Source organism: Scyliorhinus torazame, chromosome 6 (assembly GCF_047496885.1).
Source record: "Scyliorhinus torazame isolate Kashiwa2021f chromosome 6, sScyTor2.1, whole genome shotgun sequence".
Taxonomy (NCBI): domain Eukaryota; kingdom Metazoa; phylum Chordata; class Chondrichthyes; order Carcharhiniformes; family Scyliorhinidae; genus Scyliorhinus; species Scyliorhinus torazame.
The window spans coordinates 92,875,200-92,901,003 of NC_092712.1; the positions used below are offsets into that span (position 1 = coordinate 92,875,200).

A 25,804-nucleotide genomic window follows, 5' to 3' on the forward strand; every position below is an offset into this window, starting at 1 on the left:
GGCTGTCTGTCAGCTTTTTACTTTCGCTTCAGGCTTTTTGCTGCAGGGTGGGTTTGGTTTCATTTTAGTTTTGGAGAAGCTGAAATCACAGCAGGCTGTGTGTGAATCTCTGCAAGCTTATGCATGTTCATTTGGGATTTTCAAAGTGGTAACTGCTTTCAATAGTGAATTTAAACCTGATCTTTGTGTTAAAAGTTCTTTTGTCTTCTGAATGTTGTTTGGGTATTTATTAAAGATTACTTAGTGTTGTAGTCTTTGGGGGTTGTATTTGAATTAATGGTTGCTAAGATGTTCACTGTATGTTTTAAAAAGGTTAACTTGAGTTCATAGAATAAACATTGTTTTGCTTTAAAAAATACTTTTCCATTTCTGCTGTACCACACCTTTAGAGTGGGCCGTGTGCTCCCCATACCACAATCTATTAAAAGTTGTGGTTCAGGTGAACTCCATGATACAATTTGGGGTTCTGAAACTCTGGCCCATAACAGAAGTGAGTCCCATATTTGCACCTCCTCCCTCTTTACCTCCTCCACCAGGCCGGAGCGGTTCCATTTATAGAGCCTCGTCCAGGTGTGGGCCATATGGATCCCCAGGCACCTGAACTTGGTTTGGGTCACTTTAAACGGTGGTTCTTCCAGCTCTGCTCCTCCCTCTCTGGGTTCGCTCTTTTCCAGGTTGAGTTTGTAACCTGAGAAGATACCGGACTCCCCAAGGAGTCCGGTTATCTTTCCCATACTGGCCGGGGGCTTGACACGTAGAGGAGCAGGTCATCTGCATTGAGCGAGACTCTATGCTCTCTGCCCCCTCTCCGAAAGCCCATCCACCACTCCACCGACCTAAGGGCAATGGCCAGTGGTTCAACTGCCAGTGCAAATAGAAGTAGGGGTAACGGGAACCCCAGCATCGTTCCCCTGTGCAGCCGAATGTATTTGGAGCTGGTGGCATTTGTCCGTCCGCCTGTCATAGAACATAGAACATAGAACAATACAGCGCAGTACAGGCCCTTCGGCCCACGATGTTGCACCGAAACAAAAGCCATCTAACCTACACTATGCCATTATCATCCATATGTTTATCCAATAAACTTTTAAATGCCCTCAATGTTGGCGAGTTCACTACTGTAGCAGGTAGGGCATTCCACGGCCTCACTACTCTTTGCGTAAAGAACCTACCTCTGACCTCTGTCCTATATCTATTACCCCTCAGTTTAAAGTTATGTCCCCTCGTGCCAGCCATATCCATCTGCGGGAGAAGGCTCTCACTGTCCACCCTATCCAACCCCCTGATCATTTTGTATGCCTCTATTAAGTCTCCTCTTAACCTTCTTCTCTCCAACGAAAACAACCTCAAGTCCATCAGCCTTTCCTCATAAGATTTTCCCTCCATACCAGGCAACATCCTGGTAAATCTCCTCTGCACCCGCTCCAAAGCCTCCACGTCCTTCCTATAATGCGGTGACTAGAACTGTACGCAATACTCCAAATGCGGCCGTACCAGAGTTCTGTACAGCTGCAACATGACCTCCTGACTCCGGAACTCAATCCCTCTACCAATAAAGGCCAACACTCCATAGGCCTTCTTCACAACCCTATCAACCTGGGTGGCAACTTTCAGGGATCTATGTACATGGACACCTAGATCCCTCTGCTCATCCACACTTTCAAGAATTTTACCATTAGCCAAATATTCCGCCCGGATCGGCATGCTGGCCCCCTGTAGGGGCCACAATTGCTGATCCTGAGACCGTATTGACGCCGTCGAGAAACGTGACGGCATTTCCGACAGCGTCAAAGCTTAGCCTCAGGATCACAGAATCCTGCCCATGGTTTGTAATATGTTGAAGTATAAAAGAGAATTTGAGGACATCATGATCAGCCACCAGGCCAACATTACATACTCCCATCCACCAAGTCTGTCAGCCAATTGCCACACTCCATTCATATTCTCCTGTCCAATCATCTCAACTTTGACCTTTTCCCAACAGCAGTCATTCCAACACATGATGATCAACCACTTGGCATGTATATCCTACTCAGTGCAACCTAAACATGCTGTGATAGATTATACAGTGCACTCCCAATTATTTCACTAAAAATTGATGCTGAACTTGTCTGACCAATGTAAAACAGTGATCAAAGCTAAGAGAATGCTGATGTACGTAGCCAAGATAGTAGAGAGGTGATAATGATCAAACTGTATAAATTTCTGCTCAGACTGCCCCTTGAACACTTCTTTTATGCATTCATAGGATGAGTGTCACTGGCAAAACCAATAGTTACTGTTCCCAAATTGCCCTTTATAAGGGCACAGTGAGCCGCTTTCTTGCACTGCTGCAGGTACACCCACAGTGCTGTCCAGGAGTTTTGATGCAGCAGCAGTGAAGGAACAGAAATTTTGTTCCAAGTCAGGATGGTGTGTTGCCTGGAGGGAATTTGCAGGTGTTGATGTTCTCATGCATCCCTTGTCCTTCCGGGTGGTAGAGGTCATGGATTTGGAAGGTGCTGTCAAAGGAGCCTCGGTGCATTACTAGACTGCATCTTGTAGGTGGCAAACACTGCTGCTACTGTGCATCAGTGCAAGAGGAAGTGCATGTTCGAGGTGATGGATGTGTGTCATCAAGTGGGTTGCATTGTTCTAGATTGTGTCAAGCTTCAAGTGTTGTTGGAGCTCTACTCGTCAAGGCAAGGGGACAGTATTCCATTACACTGCAGACGTATGCCTTGCAGATGGTGGACAGACGTTTGAGGAGTCAGGTGGTGAGTTATTCACCGCAGAAAACCCATCCTCGGACCTGTCCTTGTAATTGCATCGTTTATAAAGCTGTTTCAGTTCTGTTTCTGGTGAATGGTGACTTCAAATTTGGTTGGGCTCCTTGATACCACACTCGGTCAAAATGCTGCCTTGGTGTCAAGCTCACTTCATCTGTTGCGATCTCTTCTTTCGTCCACGTTTGTACCAAGACTGCAATGAGGTCTGGAGCATGGTGACCCTCGTAGAACCCAAATTAGAATCTGTGAGTAGGTCAATGCTGAGTAAGTGCTGCTTAATTGGATTGTTACAGATTCTAGTTGAACGCAGTTCTTCTGTCGTTAATGGTCCACAGTACTTCGTGGATATCCAGTTTAAGCAGCTAGAGCAGTTTTGAATCCACCCCATCTTGCATTATTGGTAAGGCCACACAACATAATTGGGGGGGGGGGCAGGGTAAGTAGTCATTACCAAGGAGTTCTTCTGCCCATGTTTGACCTAATGCAGTGAGACTTCATGGGGAATGGAGCTAAAGTTGAGGCTTCCTGGGGCCACTCCTTTCTGACAGTATACCACTGCGTCATCGCTGGTGGATCTGTCTTGCCATGACAGCGACAGTGATGGAGGAGCCTGGGATATTGATTGTAAGGTATCATTCAAGGAGTATGGCTAGTCTGTGGGACAGCTCTCCCAATTTTGAGACAAGTCTCCAGATTTTAGTAAAAAGAACTTTGAAAGGTTGATTTGGCAGGGGTGTGTGTGTCTTTATAATTTCCAGTACCTAGGTCAATGCCAGGTGGTCCAGCTAATTGTATACTTATTCAATATTTCTTGAGCATTTTGGTACAAATGCTAGGCCATTTCAGAGGGCAGTTAAGAGTCAACCACACTGCAGTGGGTCTGGAATCACATGTAGGCCAGACCAAGTAAGGATGCAAATGCCCTTTCCCTCAAGAACTTCAGTGAACCACATGAGTGTTTACAACAGTTTGGTGATTTCATGATCACCATTATGGAGACTAGCTATTTTGTTTGAGGTTTCAAAATTGATTTTTAATTCTCTCACTATGTTGGAGCATTAATCCAGGCATCTGATTTATCAGGCCAGGAACATTACCAATGTTACCATTCACGTGGCTCCTGAGATGCAAGGAGAAAATTCAGGCATTGGAAACAGTGCAGTGAAGTACCCCTCGTGTCAAAGTTTGGGGGATAATGAAAGAAAGCTGGTAAAACTTATAGATCATAAAGGTAATTGAAAAGTAAAATGAATTAAATTGAAAGACAAGATGACAGACATTCAAGTGAGTGTAAAGATAAATTTAGCCTTGATATCAGGAAAATTCTTTACTCAGCATGACTAGCAAATGGAATAGACACCCTGATGCACTATCAATTACGACGAGACGAGAGTAGAGAGTAATCAAGGCTTTATTACACAGAGATGTGTGGCCTCCTACAGCTGCTGCCGAAATGGCTGCAGTTCGGAGAGCACAAACATTTATACTCCGCCTACTGAGCGGAGCCAGCAGGCAGGGATCTACCCCCGTACCTGTAGTACAGGGGCCTTACCGTAATACCCTCATATGCAGTACAGTAAATACAATATGATACAACAGTGGTGACTACCACATTCACCCCCTGTTAAAAATGAGTCCAGCGGGGGTGGTGGAAAACTATTTACATACAGGTTGTCCTTAAAATTTCAGAGAAGGTTACAAATTTAGACGGTCAGGCGACTTGATCCGTCGTTGAGATCGCCGCAGTGCTAGTGGCGAGTCAGACGTCGGCTCGGTCGTTGGTGACTCGGGGAGCATTTCGACATCCTCTTCATCCCCGGGTGGGACCAAGGGGAGGACAGATTGTCCTGGAGCGGGGGCTGTGGTGGGGTGCGCTGGGGGTAGGGAGGGTGGCACCGGGGCAGAGGGGGGGGGACCCAGCTGGTGCCAGGTCCCTGAGGGAGACTGTATCTTGGCGTCCGTCAGGGTATGCTACGTAGCCGTACTGCAGGTTTGCATGGAGTAGCTGTACCCTCTCAACCAACGGGTCTGCCTTGTGGAGCCGCACATGCTTGCGGAGGAGAACATTGGGAGCGAAACCCCGGAGGTGGACGTCCTGGGGAAGGCAAAGTGATGTTCATGGGGGGTATTGTTAGTCGCCGTGCACAGGAGCGACCGAATGGAGTGAAGTGCGTCGGGGAGGACTTCCTGCGAGCGGGAAGCCGGGAGGTTTCTGGACCGTAGGGCCTTCCAGACCGTCCCATTCTCCCGCTCCACCTGCCCATTTCCCATGGGGTTGTAGCTGGTCGTACCCAATTCCTTTTTTTTCTAATTAAGGGACAATTTAGCATATTCAATCCACCTATCTTGCACATCTTTGGGTTGTGGGGGCGAAACCCACGCAAACACGGGGAGAATGTGCAAACGCCACACGGACAGTGACCCAGAGCCGGGATCGAACCTGGGACCTCGGCGCCGTGAGGCAACAGGGCTAACCCACTGTGCCTCTGTGCTGCCCCGCTGTGTGTTGTTAAACATGAAGGCAACCGACCGTTGGTCAGTGAGGAGAGTGAATCTCCTGCCGGCCAGGTAATGCCTCCAGTGCCGCACAGCTTCAACGATAGCTTGGGCCTCCTTTTCAATGGTGGAATGCCGGATTTCGGAGGCATGGAGGGTGCGGGAAAAGAATGCCACGGGCCTGTCTGCCTGGTTGAGGGTGGCGGCCAGAGCGACGTCTGGTGCATCGCTCTTGACTTGGAAGGGGAGCGTCTCGTCGACCGCGTGCATCGCGGCCTTGGCGTTGTCGACCTTGATACGGTTGAAGGCCTGGTGAGCCTCGGCCGTCAGTGGGAAACCAGTGGAGTGAATGAGTGGGCGGGGCCTTGTCTGCATAGTTAGGGACCCACTGGGCGTAGTACAAAAAGAACCCCAGGCATCGTTTGAGGGCCTTGGGGCAGTGGGGAAGGGGGAGATCCATGAGGAGCGGTGCGATCGGGGTCGGGCCCTAGAAATCCGTTCTGAACCACATAGCCGAGGATGGCTAATCGGTTCGTGGTGAACACACACTTCTCCTGGTTGTAGGTTAGGTTGAGGAGTTTGGCGGCGTGGAGAAATTTGGAAAGGTTAGCGTCATGGTCCTGCTGGTCGTGGTCGCAGATGGTGAAGTTATCCAGGTACGGGAAAGTGGCCCGCAGTCTGTACCGGTCAACCATTCGGTCCATCTCCCGTTGGAAGACTGAGACCCCGTTAGTGACGCCAAAGGGAACCCTAAGGAAATGGTAACGGCGGCCATCCGCTTCAAACGTGGTGTATGGGCGGTCCGCCTTGCGAATGGGGAGCTGGTGGTAGGTACATTTCAGGTCCACTTTTGAGAAGATCCGGTCCTGTGCAATCTGATTGACCATATCAGATATGCGTGGGAGGGGGTATGCGTCGAGCTGCGTGTACCGATTCATGATCTGACTGTAGTCAACGACCATCCTGTTTTTCTCCCCGGTTTACACCACTACCACTTGGGCTCTCCAGGGGCTGTTGCTGGCCTCGATGATACCTTCCCGCAGCAGCCGCAGGACCTCCGACCCGATGAAGGTCCTGTCCTGGGCGCTGTACCGTCTGCTCCTGGTGGCAATGGGTTTGCAATCCGGGGTGAGGTTTGCAAACAGAGAAGGCGGGTCAACCTTAAGGGTCGTGAGGCCGCACACAGTAAGGGGTGGTAGGGGTCCACCAAATTTCACGGGTTAGGCTCTGGAGGTTGCACTGGAAGCCCAGACCGAGTAGCAAGGCAGCACAGAGGTTGTGGAGGACGTAGAGCCGGAAGCCGCTGAACTCTACGCCCTGGATGGTGAGGGTGGCGATGCAGTACCCCCGGATCGCCACGGAGTGGGATCCAGGGGCCAGGGAGTTTCTTTGGTTAATGGAGTGCACCGCGAGGGAGCAGCGCCTTACCGTATCGGGGTGGATGAAGCTCTCAGTGCTCCCGGAGTCCAGAAGGCAGGATATCTCATGCCTGTCGACCGTCACCTTTGTCGACGCGGTCGCGAGGTTGTGCGGTCGGGACTGGTCGATCGTGACGGACGCGATACAACAGTGGTGACTACCACACACCCCTAAGTCAAAACTGAAGAATTACTGAAAACGCAATTTGATACTACATTAGTGAATATGGCAGGGTCATTCCAGATGAATGAATTTAGTTGGACCGAAAAGTCTTCCTTTTCCGTGACCATCTTGTGAACAATAACTGGATTCTTCGATACAAGACAGTAGCACAGTGGTTAGCACTGTTGCTTCAGAGCGCCAGGGTTCCAGGTTCAATTCCCGGTTTGAGTCACTGTCTGTGCGGAGTCTGCACGTTCTCCCTGTGTCTGCGTGGGTTTCCTCCAGGTGCTCTGGTTTCTTCCCACAAGTCCTGAAAGGCATGCCGTTAGGTGAATTGGACATTCTTAATTCTCCGTGTACCCGAACAGGCGCCGGAGTGTGGCGACTAGGGGATTTTCACAGCAACTTCATTGCAGTGTTAATATAAGCCTACTTGTGACAATAAAGATTATTTAAAATCATTACATAATTCTCTGCAATATTTTTCAAGAAGTCATCAATGCACTGGAGAGGATTCAGAGGGAAAAGAGCAATTTTGCTAAGTCTGTGGCAAGGGTTGACAGAATCTTAAAAAGAGACACTATAAACATCCGTTTAAGGTCAGCGTTGAAGACGATAAGTTACGCAGGTGATCAAATGCAGTGGAATGCAGTGGTTTATGTACTTCAATGGATGAGTCATTTGAGCAAGGAAAACAAGGCACATTAAGGGCTGCCAGCTGCCATAATTGTACAAATTCCAGTGATGAATGACTAGACAAGTGATGAGGTAGACATGCACAAATTTGGAGCACTGTGACTTCACAAGGACAGCATCAGAAGGTAGGGGTGGGATGAAGAGGTAGAAGAGGTAAGCAACAGCGAATAATTTGATGGCAACACCAGATATTATCCCCTCTCCCAATCTCCCCTGCCCCATCCGCCATTCTCCCCCGACCAGCTAGTTAGGTTTCTTCTTGTGTCAAGAATCATTCTCTAAGCAGGAACATGGCATCACAGCTCTTTCATTGTTCATAGTTGTGAGCTCAGGAAGTGAGACAAAATATACAGGAATAGCTCGAGGCTATAATCAATTTCTCCTCCTTCCCCAAGTGGAGAAGGGTGTGAGGAGATTATGAGAGCTGTCTTAATTTATCACGTTTGATCAACGACTAAAGGTCATGTAAAGCATTGCAGAGTCATTTAGTTCTGCTTTTATCAATTCAAAAAGGAAAGTAACTGACCTGCATATTTTTTTTCATGCAGCACATCAGTACAGGCAGAACTGAATAATCCTGAAACATTTCTACAGTCACTGATACACTAGACCTGTGTGATTCAGTAGATTATTGGTTATATTCACTAACTGTGCAATAGGGAATAGTATAAAAGTTAAAATTTTTAGTCATGTTATTAACTTTTCCTTTGCACAACTTAGGCAATAATAGATGGCAGGAAGTCACTGACAAAGTGTTTAGAAATAGCTAATGTGGGTGGTCAATTAGTGAATATGGCAGGGTCATTCCAGATTGACACACATGGACACACCTGAATGAGAAAAATGCACCAAAAGCAACCAATATTTTTTTTCGACATGCAGGCTTTGGCCCCAGCACATTTCCAACCAATGAATTCACATGTATTTTTCCATTCTCATCACCACTAATTATCTTTTGAATACCTCTTTTAAAAAATTACTGCAAATGTTGGCAAGATAGTTTCCATCAGATGGAAAAATATTTATAACCTGCTGTGACGGTAACATTAACACCAATATGAATGACTTGTTATTACGAGCATAAACTATGTAAACAACTGCACTGACTGAAGTCTGTGCTCCACCAAGAACCCAATGCTTCAGATGGAATTCCTACTGTTTGCCGAGATTTCCAGGCCATCTGGAAATGATGTTGGAAAGAGTTTCTACTTAAAACAAATTGTTAAATCAGATAAATATAAGAAATCTTAAAAGTGCAAAATATGTACACTATATTGTTTACATGTGGCTTTCCTCCTTTACTCTGCAGTCCATCATGGCGTACAAGCATTCATAGCCCCATTTGTATAGGGCTTTGGTTCTCAAATTCCTTTGCCCAAATATATGCAATGGCTGATACAGTGATAGTCAGAGAGTCTATCTACATCATGATGGCACTTTTGCAACAATAACATGCATTTCGTGCTCCATACATTGGAAAGACGTCCTTAAAATCTTTACACATCAGTGAGTAGTGGAAAAAATCAAATGGAGTAAAGGGGCACATAGGTAAAAGAACATCTTAGCAAGTTTTTGGAAGGTGTTCCTAGGCAAAGTGCAAACATTAATGGTCGAGTAAAGTTGTGATTAGACTCATGGGAATAAAGGTGAGTGTGGGTGGAAAGGGAGTGGTGCTGACGTGGTGAAGGCATTTCTCAAAAGTGATGTTGAAGGTTTTGACATTGAATGGGAGGGGCCGGTCGAATGAAAAGGGAATAGTAGTGGGCTAGCAAAGCTGGTCAAGGCCAGGTGTAAAGATACACTTTCAGAGACTCCAATAGTGAGCACAAAAAGGATTTATTAACAAGAAATGTACAACGACTGCATGGCTGCAACTTGTGTTATGGATGCCTGGTCAGCTCTCGATAGTGGAAAGAGACTGGACCAGACCATAATGGTTTTTAAGTTTTAAGATTGATTCATTCCAGGAGTGATAATTTAAGAAATAGGGCATGGTTATTTTATAAACAAACTTTAGGAAAACAAAAGAAAAACATGATTTAAACTTTTAAACTTCAACCCTAACAATAACAGATTAAGTATAGTTCCTTAATCTTAACACAAGTTCCCATTAAACATCGTTGCAAATGAGACTCCCGGTAGCGACCATGACCTGAGCAGTTGCACAAAAGGTGGCTCTCTCCTCAAAACCTCTGCTTAGACCTTTTAACCTCGTCAAATGGGCACCAAAAGTGCGAAATGTTCCCCAGCTTATCCCCCATCTCCTACTTAACCGATCAGAATGCAGATGAGCCAACATCCATGTCACAAAAGCAGTAAAAGCAGAGAGAGGCAAACCTCGACTCCCAGAACAGGGAGACCCATGTGGTGGCGCTGAGCTGAGCATGGCGGACCCAACAGGATCGCCAACCCAGCCCAGTCAATGATGAAGCAGCCGATGGAGTTCATCACAACTTCTCCAAAAGCAGAGAGAAGCGGTGAAAGAGGACCTCATGGCAGCAATGAGGTCAGCAGTAAAGGCCAGGTTGGCCCCCATAAAGGAGGCAATGGACAGAGTGAAGCAGAGACTGGGGCCCAGGAGGCAAAGGTGCAGGACCTGGAAAAGGCAGCCATGGACCAGGGGGAGTGGATTGGCTCGCTCGAAGCTAAGGTGGCAAGGATGGTGACAACCCAGAAGGCACTGAAGAGGAAGATAGACGGCCAAGAAAACAGGTCTTGCTGGCAGAACCTATGGATTGTCGGGCTGCCGGAGGGCACAGGAGGAACCTGTCAAAATTTGTGATGCTGGTGCTCTGAAAACTAATCGGGGAGGAGGGCTTCCCAAGCTCCCAGAGGTGGACCAAGCCCACAGGTCGTTCCAAGTCGGGGTAACATCCACGGGCAATGAAATGAAATGAAATGAAAATCGCTTATTGTCACAAGTAGGCTTCAAATGAAGTTGCTGTGAAAAGCCCCTAGTCGCCACATTCCGGCACCTGTTCGGCGAGTCTGGTACGGGAATTGAACCGTGCTGCTGGCCTGCCTTGGTCTGCTTTAAAAGCCAGCTCTTTAGCCCTGTGCTAAACCAGCCCCTGATAGTGAGGCTCCACAGATTCCAGGACAAAGATGGATTCTCAGGTGCACAAAGAGCAGGCAGTCATGCAAGTGGGAAGGACATACGATTCACTTGTACCAGGGCATTGGGGCGGACCTGGCCAAGCGCCGGGCAGAATTCAACAGGGCCAAAACCACAATGTTTAACAGGAAGGTGCAGTTCAGCATGCTGTACCCGGCTAGTCTTTCGGCAAAGAGTACTCTTTCGATATGCTGGAGGAGGCAAGGGAACTTGTTAAAAAGACTGAGCTCGGGAAGAAGCAGCGAGGGAAAATGAACTTAATGCGGATTTTCACGATCCCCAAATCCTTCTTCACCAGGGTGGATAAAGGGAACATGGCCTTCATTTGGGCAGGAAGGAACCCTAGGTTGTGGAGAACCGTCCTACAAGGAGGGTGGCACATGGGGGCTTGGCTCTGCCCAACCTTCAATTCTATCACTGGGCAGTGAACACAGAGCGGTGGTTGAGAGAGTCGTGGGCGGATTGGGTGCAGATGGAGGAGGCTCTTATACTGGGATGAACCCTTAGGGCACTAGCCACTGCCTCACTCCCATTCCCCCCAGCCAAGTATTTGAGGAGTCCAGTGGTAGTAGCCACATTAAGGACCAGGAACCAGCTCAGACACCACTTCAAACTGGGAGACATGGCTGTTGCCGTCCCCATCTGCAAGAGCGATGGGCAAGATTCTCCCAGCCCTGCGCCGGAGAATCCCTGCGAACGGGCCACACCGCCCCGACGCCGGCACGCGATTTTCCACAGTGCGGAGAAACGGTGCCATTGGCGTTGGCGTGGTTGACGCGGCGCCGGCCGCTCTACAGGATCGGTCTGCCGATTCTCCGGCCTGGATGGGCCGGGCGGCCATAAGAAAAGAGCCGAGACCGCCGGCGCCGTTCTAACTTGCTCTGGGCCGGCGGAAGCTGGGTGTGCAATGGTCGAGTGGGGCCTGTGGGGGTTGAGGGGGGGCGACCCCGGGGTGTGGGGCCTCCGATGTGGCCTGGCCCGCAATCGGGACCCACCGATCGGCGGACCGGCCTCTGTGGCTGGGGGCCCCCTTTCCTACGGGCCGGCCCCTGTAGTCCTGCGCCATGTTGCGTCGGGTCCGGCGCATTGAAGGATGCCAGTGCGCATGTCCTCGTTGGTGCCAACGCAAATGCGCGTGCGCGGATCCCGCGGCGCCCAGTTCGCACCGGGATCTGCAGCTGGAACCGCTCCAGTGCCGTGCTGGCCCCCTGTAGGGGCCAGAATTAGACGTGGGAGTGGCCCATTTACTCCGTCATAAAACGCGACGGCGTTTACGACGGCGTGGACACTCTGCCGCGGGATTGGAGAATCCCGCCCCATATATCTATCCCGGCAAAAATAAACGGCACCTTCAAAACACGGAGTGTGGACGGAGGGGTACTGATGGTAAGAGACATGTACGTGGATGATAGAGTACCAACCCTGAGGTAGCTAACAGAGAAGCTCCAGCTCCCGAAACATTTTCCCGAGTACCAGCTCTGGTACTTGCAGGCGCGCCGGGCCTTGGCGCTGCGTAAAAGCGGCGCCGCGTAAATGACGCAACCGGTGCCGCGTAAATGACGTCACCCGCGCATGCGCGGTTGCCATCCTCCCCGCGGCCGCCCCGCAAGATGTCGGATGGATCTTGCGGGGCAGCGGAGGAAAGGAGGTCCTTCTTCAGAGAGGCCGGCCCGACGATCGGTGGGCACCGATCGAGGGCCAGACCCTTTTGAGCCCCCCCCCCCCCCCGGTGCAGGAACCCCCCTTGCCCCCCCCACAGGCTGCCCCCCCCCCCAGCTTTCCCACACCGTTCCTGCAGGCAGCGACCAGGTGTGGATGGCGCCGGTGGGAACCTGTTGTGTTGGGCAGACCGCTCGGCCCATCCGTGCCGGAGAATTGCTGCTCGCCCATTACCAACGGCAAGCGGCGATTCTCCCAGCGGCCAGCCGTGATTCGCGCCACGCCGGTTTGGGGGGGTGCGAGAATCGCGTGCAGGCGTCGGGGCGGCGTGGCGGGACTCGCGCGGTGCCCCAGCGATTCTCCCACCCGGCGTGGGGTTGGGGGGGGGGGGAGAGAAGAGAGAATTCCACCCCCATTTCCACCGCCAGCATTAGATTCTGCCAAAATTAGTTGCTTCCAGTTGAGTCACTTGTAACTACAGCGACCATAAATGGTTAACACTTCACCAACTGTTTTAACACTAGGAAAAGGCATTTAGCACCTTAGTGCGGCAGGACAGTACTTTGTCACAAGGTGGACTTTTGACATTACTTGTTTAGTTATGTTGTTGCAATTTCAGAAACTTCGACTGACGTCCCTGAATGTAAGTAAGACCAATTTGAGTTTAAAAAGTGCACCCAAAATGATTTTTATCTGGACTTCTTACAAGCACCAAAACGATAACACTGGTATGCAAGATAATGGAATTCCAATGACATCATGAAAATGCTTTGTTTCACATTCAATAGTCTGTTTCATGGCCTGAAATGAAGGCAATAAAAAAATGCCATGGATCTGGATTTGAATCCGCTGCAGACAACAAAAACATTGGTACTATTTGCTTACCTCAAATCAGATAGTTCATAGTACAAATTCCTGGCCTCGTCCTTAATATATACAGCGACATTTTGAGATTCCAATATTTTCATGGTGAGCTGCTTAGGAAAGGCACGTACAAAGAGTGCATGAATTGTATCCATAGTTGTGATTTCATTTGGCATTGCAAACGGTACCACCTCCTCTCCATACTGCAGGTACAGGACACCTACAAACAAACAAAAATGCAATAAATTATGAAGATTTGGAACCAAAAGCAGGTTCTGTTACAAGGGCAAAGCATTATAAACGTATTATCCACACCCTCACAGTTTAGTCATGCAGCTGGAAGTATTGGAACTTCATAACCTGGAAAAACGGTCTGAAATTCCAATATTTCATTTACATCTTCTCAGCTGGAGTTTACAGTTGAATTTCACTGACCGGCTTTAACATCCTGCTTTTGATAGTTGTCCAATGAGCAAGTGAATATGTTGCGGAAAAGGGTACTGTGCTTTGCTATCTAAAATGATACACACACTTCAATGGTGCCTGGCAGCCAGAGCTGTCAGAGACCACAAATCTAAATCTGGTTAAGATACATTCTGCAAATACAATGTTTTTTTTCATTTCCTTCTGTGATGAATTTTAACACAACAAACCCATGAGCCAAATACAACATGCTGAAATGCCTCAGCAGATCTGGAACATCTGCAGAGAGAGAAATAGAGTTAGCATTTAAGATTGACGACCCTTCCCGAGAAGCTGCCTGGCAGCAGTGTTCTGACGACGGGTCACCTGACCTTAAATGTCCAAAGTGTTTCGAGCATTTTCTCCAGCATTAGTGGTATTGTGCTGTCGTAAATTCTGGAGCCATTTTTTTTTGCTGTTGAATCTGCAAAGAACACAGGCTGGACTGCTGGTTTTGGGCTCCCTGACAAGCAGAAATATCTTCTATAGGTCTATCATAACAAACCCTTTCATAAAGACTTCCGATAGGTTAGTCCTCAGTATTTTCTCGAAGAAAGCAGTTCCATTATGCCAATCTTGGCTCATAGGAATAACCTCATACATAAATGGGTGGCACAGTGGTTAGCACTGCTGCCTCACAGCTCCAGCGACCCGGCTCTTGGGTACTTTGTCGAGTTTGTACTTTCGCCCTGTGTCTGCGTGGTTTCCTCCGGATTCTCCAGTTTCCTCCCACAGTCCAAAGACATGCGGGTTAGGTGGATTGGTCATGCTAAATTGCCCCAGGGTGTCCAAAAAGTTAGGTGGGGTTATTGGGTTACGGGGATAGGGTGGATGCATGGGCTTAAGAAGTGTGCTCTTTCCAATGGGCCGAATGGCCTCCTTCTGCACAGTAAAATCTATGGTTCTATCATTCTTGTATCTTCTCCAGCATCTATCGTTTTTATGAAAATGGAATGAAATGAAAATTGCTTATTGTCACAAGTAGGCTTCAAATGAAGTTACTGTGAAAAGCCCCTAGTCGCCACATTCCGGCACCTGTTCAGGGAGGCTGGTACAGGAATACGGAACCTACTTCTCAAAAATGAACCCCAGTTGATTGTTCCTATTTTTATTTATGTTATCCCATGAGTTTAGTGATTTATCTGTAATCCTGAATCCTTGTTGCCCCATCCACTTATTTTCCATGTAAAGATGATTTCTCCATACACTGTCGATATTGAAATTAATTTCCTATATAACTATTTTCCAAATTATTCATACCTTCTTCTATTTTTTGTTGCATTTTCACCAATTTCAACCAATTGCAGCCATCCACAACATTTTAAGTCCTTTTGTATTAAATTTAGAGTACCCAATTCATTTTTTCCAATTAAGGGGCAATTTAGCGTGGCCAATCCACCTAGCCTGCACATCTTTGTGTCATGGGGGCGAAACCCATGCAAACACGGGGAGAATGTGCAAATATTTTAAGTTCCACTGGTTCCAGTGTCCAGTTCCAGTACCAAGTCTTTTACACAAATTGTGGTCAACACTTGCCCAAGCTGAGGACGGTGTCAGACAAGGGGGGTAAGTACATAATGGTGAGTGGGAAGCTGGAGGGGGTGCAAGTGGTACTTGTGAACATATATGGTCCGAATTGGGACGACGTGGAATTTATGAGGCGGGTGTTAGGTAAGATCCCAGACTTAGAGTCACATAACCTGATCATGGGAGGGGACTTCAATACAGTCATTGATCCGGAATTGGACCCATCAAAATCCAGGACAGGAAGGAGGCCGGCTGCGGCAAAGGAATTGAAGGGTTTTATGGAACAGATGGAGGGAGTAGACCCATGGAGGTTTGCACGGGCGAGGACAAAGGAGTTTTCCTTTTTTTCACATGTCCACAAGGTATACTCTCGCATCGACTTTTTTGTTCAGAACAGGGCGCTAATACTGAAGGTGGTGGATACTAAGTACTCGGCAATCGCAGTCCACCCCGCACTAGGTGGATCTACGGGTTAGTATGGAGAGAGGGCAACGCCTGCTGTGGAGACTGGATGTAGGGTTGCTAGCGGACGAAGCGATCTGTGGGCGGGTTAACAAGTCCACCCAGAACTACCTGGAAACAAATGATACAGGAGAGGTCTCTGCAGCGACGGTCTGGGAAGCTTTGAAGGCAGTAATCAGAGGGGAATTAATCTCGATACAGGCCCACAGAGAAAAGGTGGAACGGGCCAAAAGGGACAGGTTAGTTGAGGAGATACTCCAGGTGGACAGTAGATACTCGGAGGGCCCAGACGCGGGGCTACTGAGGGAGCGGCGGAGGCTACAGGCGGAGTTTGGGCTGTTGACCACAGGGAAAACAGTGGAACAGTTGAGGAAGGCAAGGGGGGCGATCTAGGAGTACGGGGAAAAGGCAAGCAGAATGTTGGCGCACCAGCTCAGGAAAAGATAGGCGGCTAGGGAGATAAAGTAAAGAGCAGAGACGGTAATACTGTCCTGGACCCAGCGGGGGTAAACGAGGTGTTTAAGGACTTTTATAATAAATCATATGAGTCAGAACCCCAGGCTGGGATGGAGGGAATGAGGCAGTTTTTGGATCAGTTAAGGTTCCCGAGGGTGGAGGAAGACCTGGTGGAGGGGCTGGGAGCCCCAATTGAGATTGAGGAAATAATCAAGGGGCTGGAGGGCATGCAGTTCGGCAAGGCACCGTGGCCTGACGGCTACCCGATGGAATTCTATAAGATGTTTTCAGAGATATTGAGCCCAGTGCTGGTGATGACATTTAACGAAGCAAGAGAAAAGGGAGTCCTCCCCCCAACAATGTCACAAGCCTCGATTTCTTTCATCCTGAAAGGGAAGGAGGATCCGGAGCAATGCGGTTCATACAGGCCGATTTCTCTACTGAATGTGGATGCCAAACTGCTGGCTAAGATATTGGCCACAAGGATAGAGGACTGTGTCCCAGGGGTGGTAGGGGAAGACCAGACGGGATTTGTTAAGGGCAGGCAACTCAAGGCCAATGTTCGAAGGCTGCTCAATGTTATTATGATACCCTCAGAAGGAGAGGAGGCGGAGGTGGTGGTAGCGATGGATGCGGAGAAGGCGTTTGATCAGGTGGAGTGGAATTACCTGTAGGAGGCGCCGGGAAGGTTTGGGTTTGGTGAGGGCTTCATTGACTGGGTGTGGTTGCTCTATCAGGCACCAGTAGCAAGTGTGCGTATGAACCGGCTGAGGTTGGGGTATTTTAAATTATACCGAGGGAAGAGGCAAGGGTGCCCCCTCTCCCCGCTACGGTTTGCTCTGGCCATAGACCCATTGGCCATGGCGTTAAGAGCCTCTAGGAACTGGAAAGGGCTGGGGGGGGCACCGGGTCTCGCTTTACGCAGATGACCTGCTCTTGTACATTTCGGACCCGCCGGAGGGGATGGGGGAAGTAATGCGAACCTTGGGGGAATTTGACAATTTTTCAGGGTATAAATTGAACATGGGCGGGTAAAACCCCGCGAGTGAAGAAAGTGTTGCTGGAGCACAGTCGGGGGAGGGTGGGTTGGCGCTGCCGAACTTCTGTAATTACTCCTGGGCGGCTAATATAGCCATGATTAGGAAGTGGGCAGCGGGGGAGGGGTCGGCATGGGAGCGAATGGAGGCGGCATCATGTAAAGACACCAGTTTGGAAGCACTGATAACGGCAACTCTTCCGTTCTCGCCGGCCCGATACTCCACATGTCCGGTGGTAGTGGCGGCTCTGAGGATCTGGGGGCAGTGGAGGAGATATAAGAGGGTGGAGGGAGCATCGATTTGGACCCCGATTTATAATAACCATAGGTTTGTACCGGGTGGCTAGATGGCGGGTTCCGGAGATGGCAAAGGGCAGGAATTAGAAGGATGGGGGATCTATTTATAGATGGGAGGTTTCCCAGCTTGAAAACCTTGGTGGATAAATTTGAATTGCCAGCAGAGAATGGTTTTAGGTATTTGCAGGTGTGAGACTTCCTGAGAAAACAGGTGCCGGCCTTTCCGCTGCTGCCACCACGGGATACAGGATAGAGTAGTTTCGAGTACCTGGGTGGGAGAGGGGAAGGTATCGGATATTTACCAAGAGCTTTCGGAGGTGGAGGAAACTCCGGTGGAGGAGCTTTAGGGCAAGTGTGAGGATGAGCTAGGAGGAGAGATGGAGGTGGGTCTATGGGCGGATGCTCTAAGCAGGGTTAATACCTCCTGATCATGTGCCAGGCTTAGCCTGATACAATTTAAGGTAGTCCACTGCGTGCACATGACAGTGGCTAGGATGAGCAAGTTTTTCGGGGTAGAAGATAGGTGTGCGAGGTGCACGGGAAGCCCAGCAAATTATGTCCACATGTTTTGGGCATGCCTGAAGCTTAGAGGGTTTTGGCAGGATTTTGCTAAGGGAATGTCCACGGTGCTAAAAACACGGGTGGTGCCGAGTCCGGAGGTAGCAATCTTCAGAGTGTCGGAAGAGCTGGAAGTTCAGGGGGCGAAAGAGGCCGATGTCTTGGCCTTTGCCTCCCTGGTAGCCCGGAGACGGATCTTGTTAATGTGGAGGGACCTGAAGCCCCCGAGTGTAGAGACCTGGGTTAGTGACATGGCTGGGTTTCTCAGTCTCGAGAAAATAACGTTCGCCTTAAGAGAGTCAATGTTAGGGTTCACCCGGAGGTGACTGCCGTTCGTCGACTTTCTCAGAGAAAATTAAAATGTCAGCAGATGCAGTATTCCCGGGGGGGGGGGGGGGGGGGGGGGGGGGGGAGGTTGTTGTTGTATGGTTGAGGTGCGTGAAGATTGGGCTGGGTGGGGGGGGGAATTGTTTATTTTACCATGTTGATGTCATTGTTTATGTTACTGTTATAAAACTTTTTTCAAATACCTCAATAAAAATATTTTTTTAAAAACACTTGCCCAAGGTGACTCCTGTGCAGCACCACCTCTCATCGTCCATCAGCCTGAGTAAATATATTTAATTCCTACTCTCATTTATTATTTTGTAGCCAGCTTGCTGCACAATCTGCTACCCGCCGCCAGACATGCATGTTCTGACCTTGAGACTACCAGGTGAAGTTTTTTGAAATCCAAACATATTACATTTGTTGCATTATCCTTCTCGTTGGTTACTTCTTCAAGCAAGTTAATTTGGTTAATCAAGCATGACCTTCTTTTTTGGGATTCATGCTGACCACTCTTTATTGTATTTTCATCTTTTAGATGCTTTTCTATGAGATCCTTCAGTAAAGCTTTCTTTACCTATGTTGCCTCTAGATTTGACGATTCCAACACTCTCTTTGCCAACCTGCCATCTTCCACTCGTCATGAACTTGTGGTCACCCAAAACCCTGCTGCCCATATTTTAACTCTCTCCAAATGCCATTAATCTATCACCTCTGTGCTGACCTTCCGCGGTTCCCCATCCAACAACATCGCAACGCAATTGTAAAATCTGCACATTTGCTTCACAGCTCCAGGGTCCCAGGTTCGATTCCGGCTTGGGTCACTGTCTGTGCGGAGTCTGCACATCCTCCCCGTGTGTGCGTGGGTTTCCTCCGGGTGCTCCGGTTTCCTCCCACAGTCCAAAGATGTGCAGGTTAGGTAGATTGACCATGACAAATTACCCTTAGTGCCCAAAATTGCCTTAGTGTTGGGTGGGGTTACTGGGTTATAGGGATAGGGTGGAGGTGTTGACCTTGGGTAGGGTGCTCTTCCCAAGAGCCGGTGCAGACTCAATGGGCCGAATGGCCTCCTTCTGCACTGTAAATTCTACGATAAATCTATTACTCTTCATCTTTCCTTGTTACATCGATTTCCTACAGTGCAAAGGGGGCCATTCCGTCCATCACGTCTGCACCGCCCCTCCAAAAGACCACCTAGTCCTCTTCTCCACCTTATCCCTGTAGCCCTGCACATTGATTATGGCCAATCCACCTAAACTACATATCTTTGGACACTAAGGGGCAATTTAACATGGCCAGTCCATCTAACCTGTATCTTCAGAATTTTATAAAGAATCACCACGCACTGTCCCTTTGAATTCCATGCTGACAATTCTTGATTACATTTTTTGTATCGAAATACTTTTCTATTTCTTTGGTTAAACATTCCATCATCTTTCCTACCAAATGAAGCTAACTGTCCTATAATTCCTTGGACTTGTTCCATCTCCCTTTTTAAATATAGGTATAATATTTGGGGGGGGGGGGGGGGTCCACCAGCCTTCTGGCACTATTCTCCTTTACAGTGATTCTTTTTATAAATACATAATTGTACCTCTGCGACCGCTTCCTTTGCTTCTTTCAGTATGCAGGAACGCAATCTATCCAGAGCGAGAGTTTTATCTTTCCTAAGTTTGAAAAAGCTATCAACTATTTTCCTCCTTTCAACATTTGAAAAATCTCTTCTTCTAATGTCAAGTTGGCCCTGTTATTCTGCCTCGTAATTACGGAGGCAAAGTAAGTATTGAAGATTTCCAACTTCAAGATGAAAATTTACCAAAAAAAAAGTCTTGGGTAACAAAGTTGATTCAAAACCACCCTTGTGTGGTTCTACTAAAGATCTAAAATAAACCCAAGACATCTTGGAAAGGAATTATTGGTGACAACAGTTATACTTCAACTTTGCGCCAGATGCCTCTGCATGTGCACAAGGGAAAGGACTCCTTCTATTGGCAATTCTTGAATAGGAGGTTGCAGAAGGCTTTTCTATCAAACCCATACAAGATATATGGGGCATCACCTATATTCCTGGTTTATCAAGCGATTAAACAATATTGAAAAACAATATATCTCAGGTACCCCAAGTAATATTAAACAGACAAAAGCAAATGCTGTAGATGCTAAAAAAATATGAAAACTGAAAATTCCAGAAAACTGCATCAGGCAGCATCGGTAGCCAATAAAATAGAGGGGACACTTTTGGTTGATAACCTTCATCAGGATTGGTCTTCATGTGGCGATTCACCGGGGGACTTGCGCAGGAGCTGAAGTACTGGGATAGAATGCATTGGTGCTACCTTTCCTGCAGAGGACTCAAGTACTAATTTCAAAGGCACAACCTATTGAAAATAACTTACGGGCATATATTAAGAAATGGTAGGTGCACTGGCCAGCCTGTTAGCAAGCTTGCAGATAATGTTACAAAGCATAGAGGAATCCACTTCCTACTTGTGTCAAGACTTTGTACAAAGCATGGAGACCATTCTGACCAACTAACCAGTGATGGAAGCTTCATCAACACAGTTACATACTATCATGGAGACTCTACTGATACCTCTCACAGCTGCCATCTTAGCTTGGGGGTCCCACTGTTGACAATAAGTTCCAAAGCATCACCTCACTCCTGCACCCTGTTCTCAAGCAAAGATTATCATATCATAGAATTTACAGTGCAGAAGGAGGCCATTCGGCCCATCGAGTCTGCACCGGCTCTTGGAAAGAGCACCCTACCGAGGTCAACACCTCCACCCTATCCCCATAACCCAGTAATCCCACCCAACACTAAGAGCAATTTTGGACACTTAGGGCAATTTATCATGGCCAGTCCACCTAACCTGCACATCTTTGGACTGTGGGAGGAAACCGGAGCAATCGGAGGAAACCCACGCACACACGGGGAGGATGTGCAGACTCCACACAGACAGTGACCCAAGCCAGAATCAAACCTGGGACCCTGGAGCTGTGAAGCAATTGTGCTATCCACAATGCTACCGTGCTGCCCATAAAGATATAGGCGTTCTGAGGTGTAGTTTCTTAGGAGTGTGCTTTCTCCACAGGAGAGGACATGGCTACTCTCCTTTGCCGTCCACTCCATCATTAGAACAGAGAGTGCAGAAGGAGGCCATTCGGCCCATCGAGTCTGCATCGACCCACATTAAGCCCTCACTTCCACCCTATCCCCGTAACTCAATAACCCCTCCGAATCTTTTTGGACACCAAGGGCAATTTAGCATGGCCAATCCACCTACCCTGCATGCCTTTGGACTGTGGGAGGAAACCGGAGCACCCGGAGGAAACCCATACAGACATGGGGAGAACGTGCAGACTCCGCACAGACTGTGAGCCAGCGTGGAATCGAACCTGGGACCCTGGTGCTGTGAAGCCACAGTGCTATCCACTTGTGCTACCTTGCTGCCTGAAGATTAGAGCCACACAACCAGCTGGGCCAGTCTACTCTTGCCTATGGCAAGTTGCTGCAGTCTACACCTGCTGCAGCCTGGAAGGAGTCTATGGTATACAATGTGAAAGGCCACTATTACCTTGAAGTCACAGGTACTGTCCATGCCTAGTTCAATGTTTGGGTCAGGGCTATAGGAAACAAATAGTTCAGTGACGAGCTCCCGCAGTGAAGCAAAGTCACTTTGACATTTGCTCCTTGATGAAATTAGTATTCCCAGAGTAATCTCTGCCAGTTTGGCCTCCTCCTCCTCCCTCTTGTGGCAGCTGCATCTGCTCTCTTCATTGCTGCTCTACCTTGTCCTCCAACCCAAAGCCAGCTCAAAAGAGACCACCCATGACTCCAAAGTATTTATGAATCAGCAATCAATAATGCAACACCAGAAAAATCTTCTGTGCAAATAAATTAAACTTTCCAGAATGACAAAATAACACGAGGTGCCCAAAAGTTAATCAGCAGCCTGAAACTGACAAAGCAACTGAGCTTTCCAGTTGTTCATGATCTCTTTAAACCTCACTCGTGATGAGTTACTCCTGCAGGATAGCAACAAATGTTGTTGTGCAATTGCAACATTTGACAAGTTGGGGGAAATGCATCAAAATTGGGAAAGGCCCGATGCACAGGGCACACATTTAGAGGAAGTATTTGGCATTTTGAAAATGTCCACTGTGTGGTTCTGATGCAATTGAAGATCCACAATGCAATCTGGCAGATAACGTATTGGCAGCGGAGAATGAATGTATGTTTCTGGCCTGCCATTAAGTGCCTGGAAACATTGGTATATCATCATTGAATTTCTAGGCCATTTTTCTCCACTTTGGTGGTCTTGCCAACTATATTCTCCTCACAAACTTTGTTGAGTAATTCCACCTTCCATATCTAGACATTTGAGTGTGACGATAATATTGGCAAGTTAAACATTTGCATAGAGTAATATTAACTTAACGTCTCTAATCAAATTAAACAGGACAGCAGCTGTCACAGCAGCTACTTCTTAGCACAGGGCTACTACTTAGCACAGGGCTAAATTGCTGGCTTTGAAAGCAGACCAAGGCAGGCCAGCAGCACGGTTCAATTCCCGTACCAGCCTCCCCGAACAGGTGCCGGAATGTGGCGACCAGGGGCTGTCGTATTGGGTGTTCCGCTATACAGACGAACCAACATGGTTGCAGATGGTACAACTCTGTTTTATTACTATCAATAACAACATCTGTAAACTTATGACTGTGGTTTGTTCTTTACCCTTTAACCTGTGGACCCAGCCCTTACACTATCTTAGAGAGGCACTCCGCACATGGTGTATGTCTGAGTGGCTTGCTGTGAGCTCTGTACCCTGAGCTGTCTCCTGCTGGAATGAGCGGGAACTGTGGTGTTCCCCGTTTTATAGTGCCTTTGTTCTTGCTTGTGATTGGCTGTGATGTTGCGTGTGTGTTGATTGGTCCGTTGAACTGTCCATCAGTGTGTATGTGTGTTTGCACCATGATGTTTATCTGAATATCATGACAGGGGCTTTTCACAGTAACTTCATTTGAAGCCTACTTATGACAATAAGCAATTTTCATTTTTTCATTTCATTAAAAGGAAAACATACTGATATTTTTGGAGAACAGCAGGATGCAAAATAACTTTTGGAGTCTCCCACTCTTTTCTGCCACTCCCTGAAAAAGTACTCTCCCCTGCCAAGCTTTAAATCTTCAATACATTGCAAACTAGGCTTCAAACCTTTAATATATTGCACACAGGCTTTAAATCTTTAGTATGTTGCCCACGAAATGTAGTTATTCCTTCCTCTCTTTCAGCATGAAAAAAAATTTGATATGTGTTGCTGTGAATAAAAATAGCCTCTGCGTAAGGCAGTCTTGGCTTCCTAAATGATAAGTGTATTACTGTATTGCATATGATAATTAAAAATACCTTCTGGCACACATTCATTTATCTATCCAACTTAAGGTCAGAACTGGGGATATTCATTGATGATTGTACAAATGTTCATTTCCATGCACAACTTCTCAGACAACAAAGCAGTCTGCCTGAATGCAGCAAGATCTAGACAGCATTCAGGTTTCAGCATTCAGAGCTGCTAAGTGACAAGGAATATTTGTGTGGCACAAGCGTCAGGCATTGATCATGTCCAAGAAGAGACAGTCGAACCATGTTCCCTCAACATTCAAGACAGCATCTATTTCTGCAGCAACACTAGGGGGCGCGCTTCCTGCCCATGCGCAGGTGCAGTGTCAGTGCGAGTGATATCCCTGACAGCAGCATCCCATGCAACTGCCTCCATTCTAAACAAAGTCAGAATAGAAAAGGCAACATTGTTCCAGACTCCCGCCACTTCTCCTTGCTTCCCAGGTGGCCTCTCACTGTATCCTTATCCTCCCCACACACATTCCCAGCTTCGCTCACACCTCCTCACTGCGCCATCACGCTTGCCCCTGTGGACCGTCACCAGTCCAAAGATGTTCAGGTTAGGTGGATTGGCCATGATAAATTACCCTTTGTGTCCAAAATTGCCCTTAGTATTGGGTGGGGTTGCTGGGTTATGGGGATAGGGTGGAGGTGTTGACCTTGGGTGGGGTGCTCTTTCCAAGAGCCGGTGCAGACTCGATGGGCCGAATGGCCTCCTTCTGCACTGTGAATTCTATGACATCTATGACATTCCCTCGCATCCTCCTGCACCCCTCAATGCTTCCTCCTGCTTCCATCACTGCTTCCTCGCATCGACCACTTGGTCTCCAATGCTCCCATCACCAATGGCTCACTTCCAAAATGAACAGCGGGGAGTTGAAGGGAGAAGTGAAGGGAACAGCTAGGGGTCAATGGAGGGAGTGGAGGGAAAGAAGCAGAAGTACGTGGGTCAGTGGCAAAGGAAGCAGCAAGACGGGATGCAAGGTGAAGTCGCAGGAAGAGCAACAAGGTTACCATTGACTGAAACTTATACTAGACCAGCCACAAAATACTATTGCTAGGAGAGCAGGTCAGAGGTGAAATATTTGCAGCGAGTAACGCGAATATACAAACATACAAAACAGGGCCCGAAGTAGGCCATTTGGCCCCTCGAGCCTACTCTGCCATTCATAAAGGTCACGGCTGATTTGTTTGTGTTTTGAATTCAACCATCCCATCTACCCACAGATAACCTTTAGGTACCCTTGCCTAACAAGAATCTATCCATGTTACAACCCCCACGAGAATGACCCGCTTAATCTCCCTGTAAGCCTTGTGGAGTATGAACTCCCCTGTTGAGGGGCGGAGACCCCTCAGCGGGATAGTTAACTCACGCCCTAAAAGCTGACCTAGGTAGGAACCGAGAGGCAGAGTTGTCCTGACTGGGAATGGAACTGTTCCTTATAAATACCTTACTTTTGATCATAAACCATTTGTTTGACTGTCCTTACTGGACTCCTCTGTACTACTAAAATCTACCTCTGCCTTAAAATGACCCACCTCCACCGTCTTGAGGCAGAGTGTCCCAAAGTCGCACAACCCTCAGAAAATATTTATCTTCATCTCAGTCTTAAAAGGGGCACCCCTAATTTTAAAACAGAACTCCCTAGTTCTGGATTCACCCCAACATGAAACAGCAGGCTGGATTCTCCCGCCCTGCCCGCCATGGGCGAGACGAGACAATGGAAAAGTCCATTGACCTCGGGCATGGCTAGAGAATTCCACCCATCTTCTCTCCGTCCATCTGGCTGGTTTAGCACAGGGCTAAATCACTGGCTTTGAAAGCAGACCAAGGCAGGCCAGCAGCACGGTTCAATTCCCATACCAGCCTCCCCAAACAGGCGCCGGAATGTGGCGACTAGGGGCTTTCCACAGTAACTTCATTTGAAGCCTACTTGTGACAATAAGCGATTTTCATTTCAAGATCGTTCAGGATCTTAAATAGTTCAATCACGTCACCCCTCACTCTTCTTTTTTTTTTTTTAAATATGTTTTATTGAAATTTTTTTCCCAAACAACAATTTTTCCTCTCTTACAAAGCAAACGCAATAATACCA

At 48.0% G+C, this 25,804-nt stretch overlaps 1 protein-coding gene across 17 annotated transcripts in view; it reads right to left on the reverse strand.

Annotated features, from left to right (window-relative positions):
• Positions 1-25,804, reverse strand: part of LOC140424893 (sickle tail protein-like) — a 931,095-nt gene that overhangs the window by 246,591 nt on the left and 658,700 nt on the right. For 16 of the 17 annotated variants that reach the window (XM_072508468.1, XM_072508466.1, XM_072508467.1 and 13 more), the window contains one exon: positions 13,201-13,399. In XM_072508468.1, coding sequence (XP_072364569.1) covers positions 13,201-13,399 — 199 coding nt within the window. Of the gene's footprint in view, positions 1-13,200; positions 13,400-13,614; positions 13,633-25,804 lie in introns of those variants that run through there. The other variant, XM_072508481.1, reaches the window with a different exon arrangement.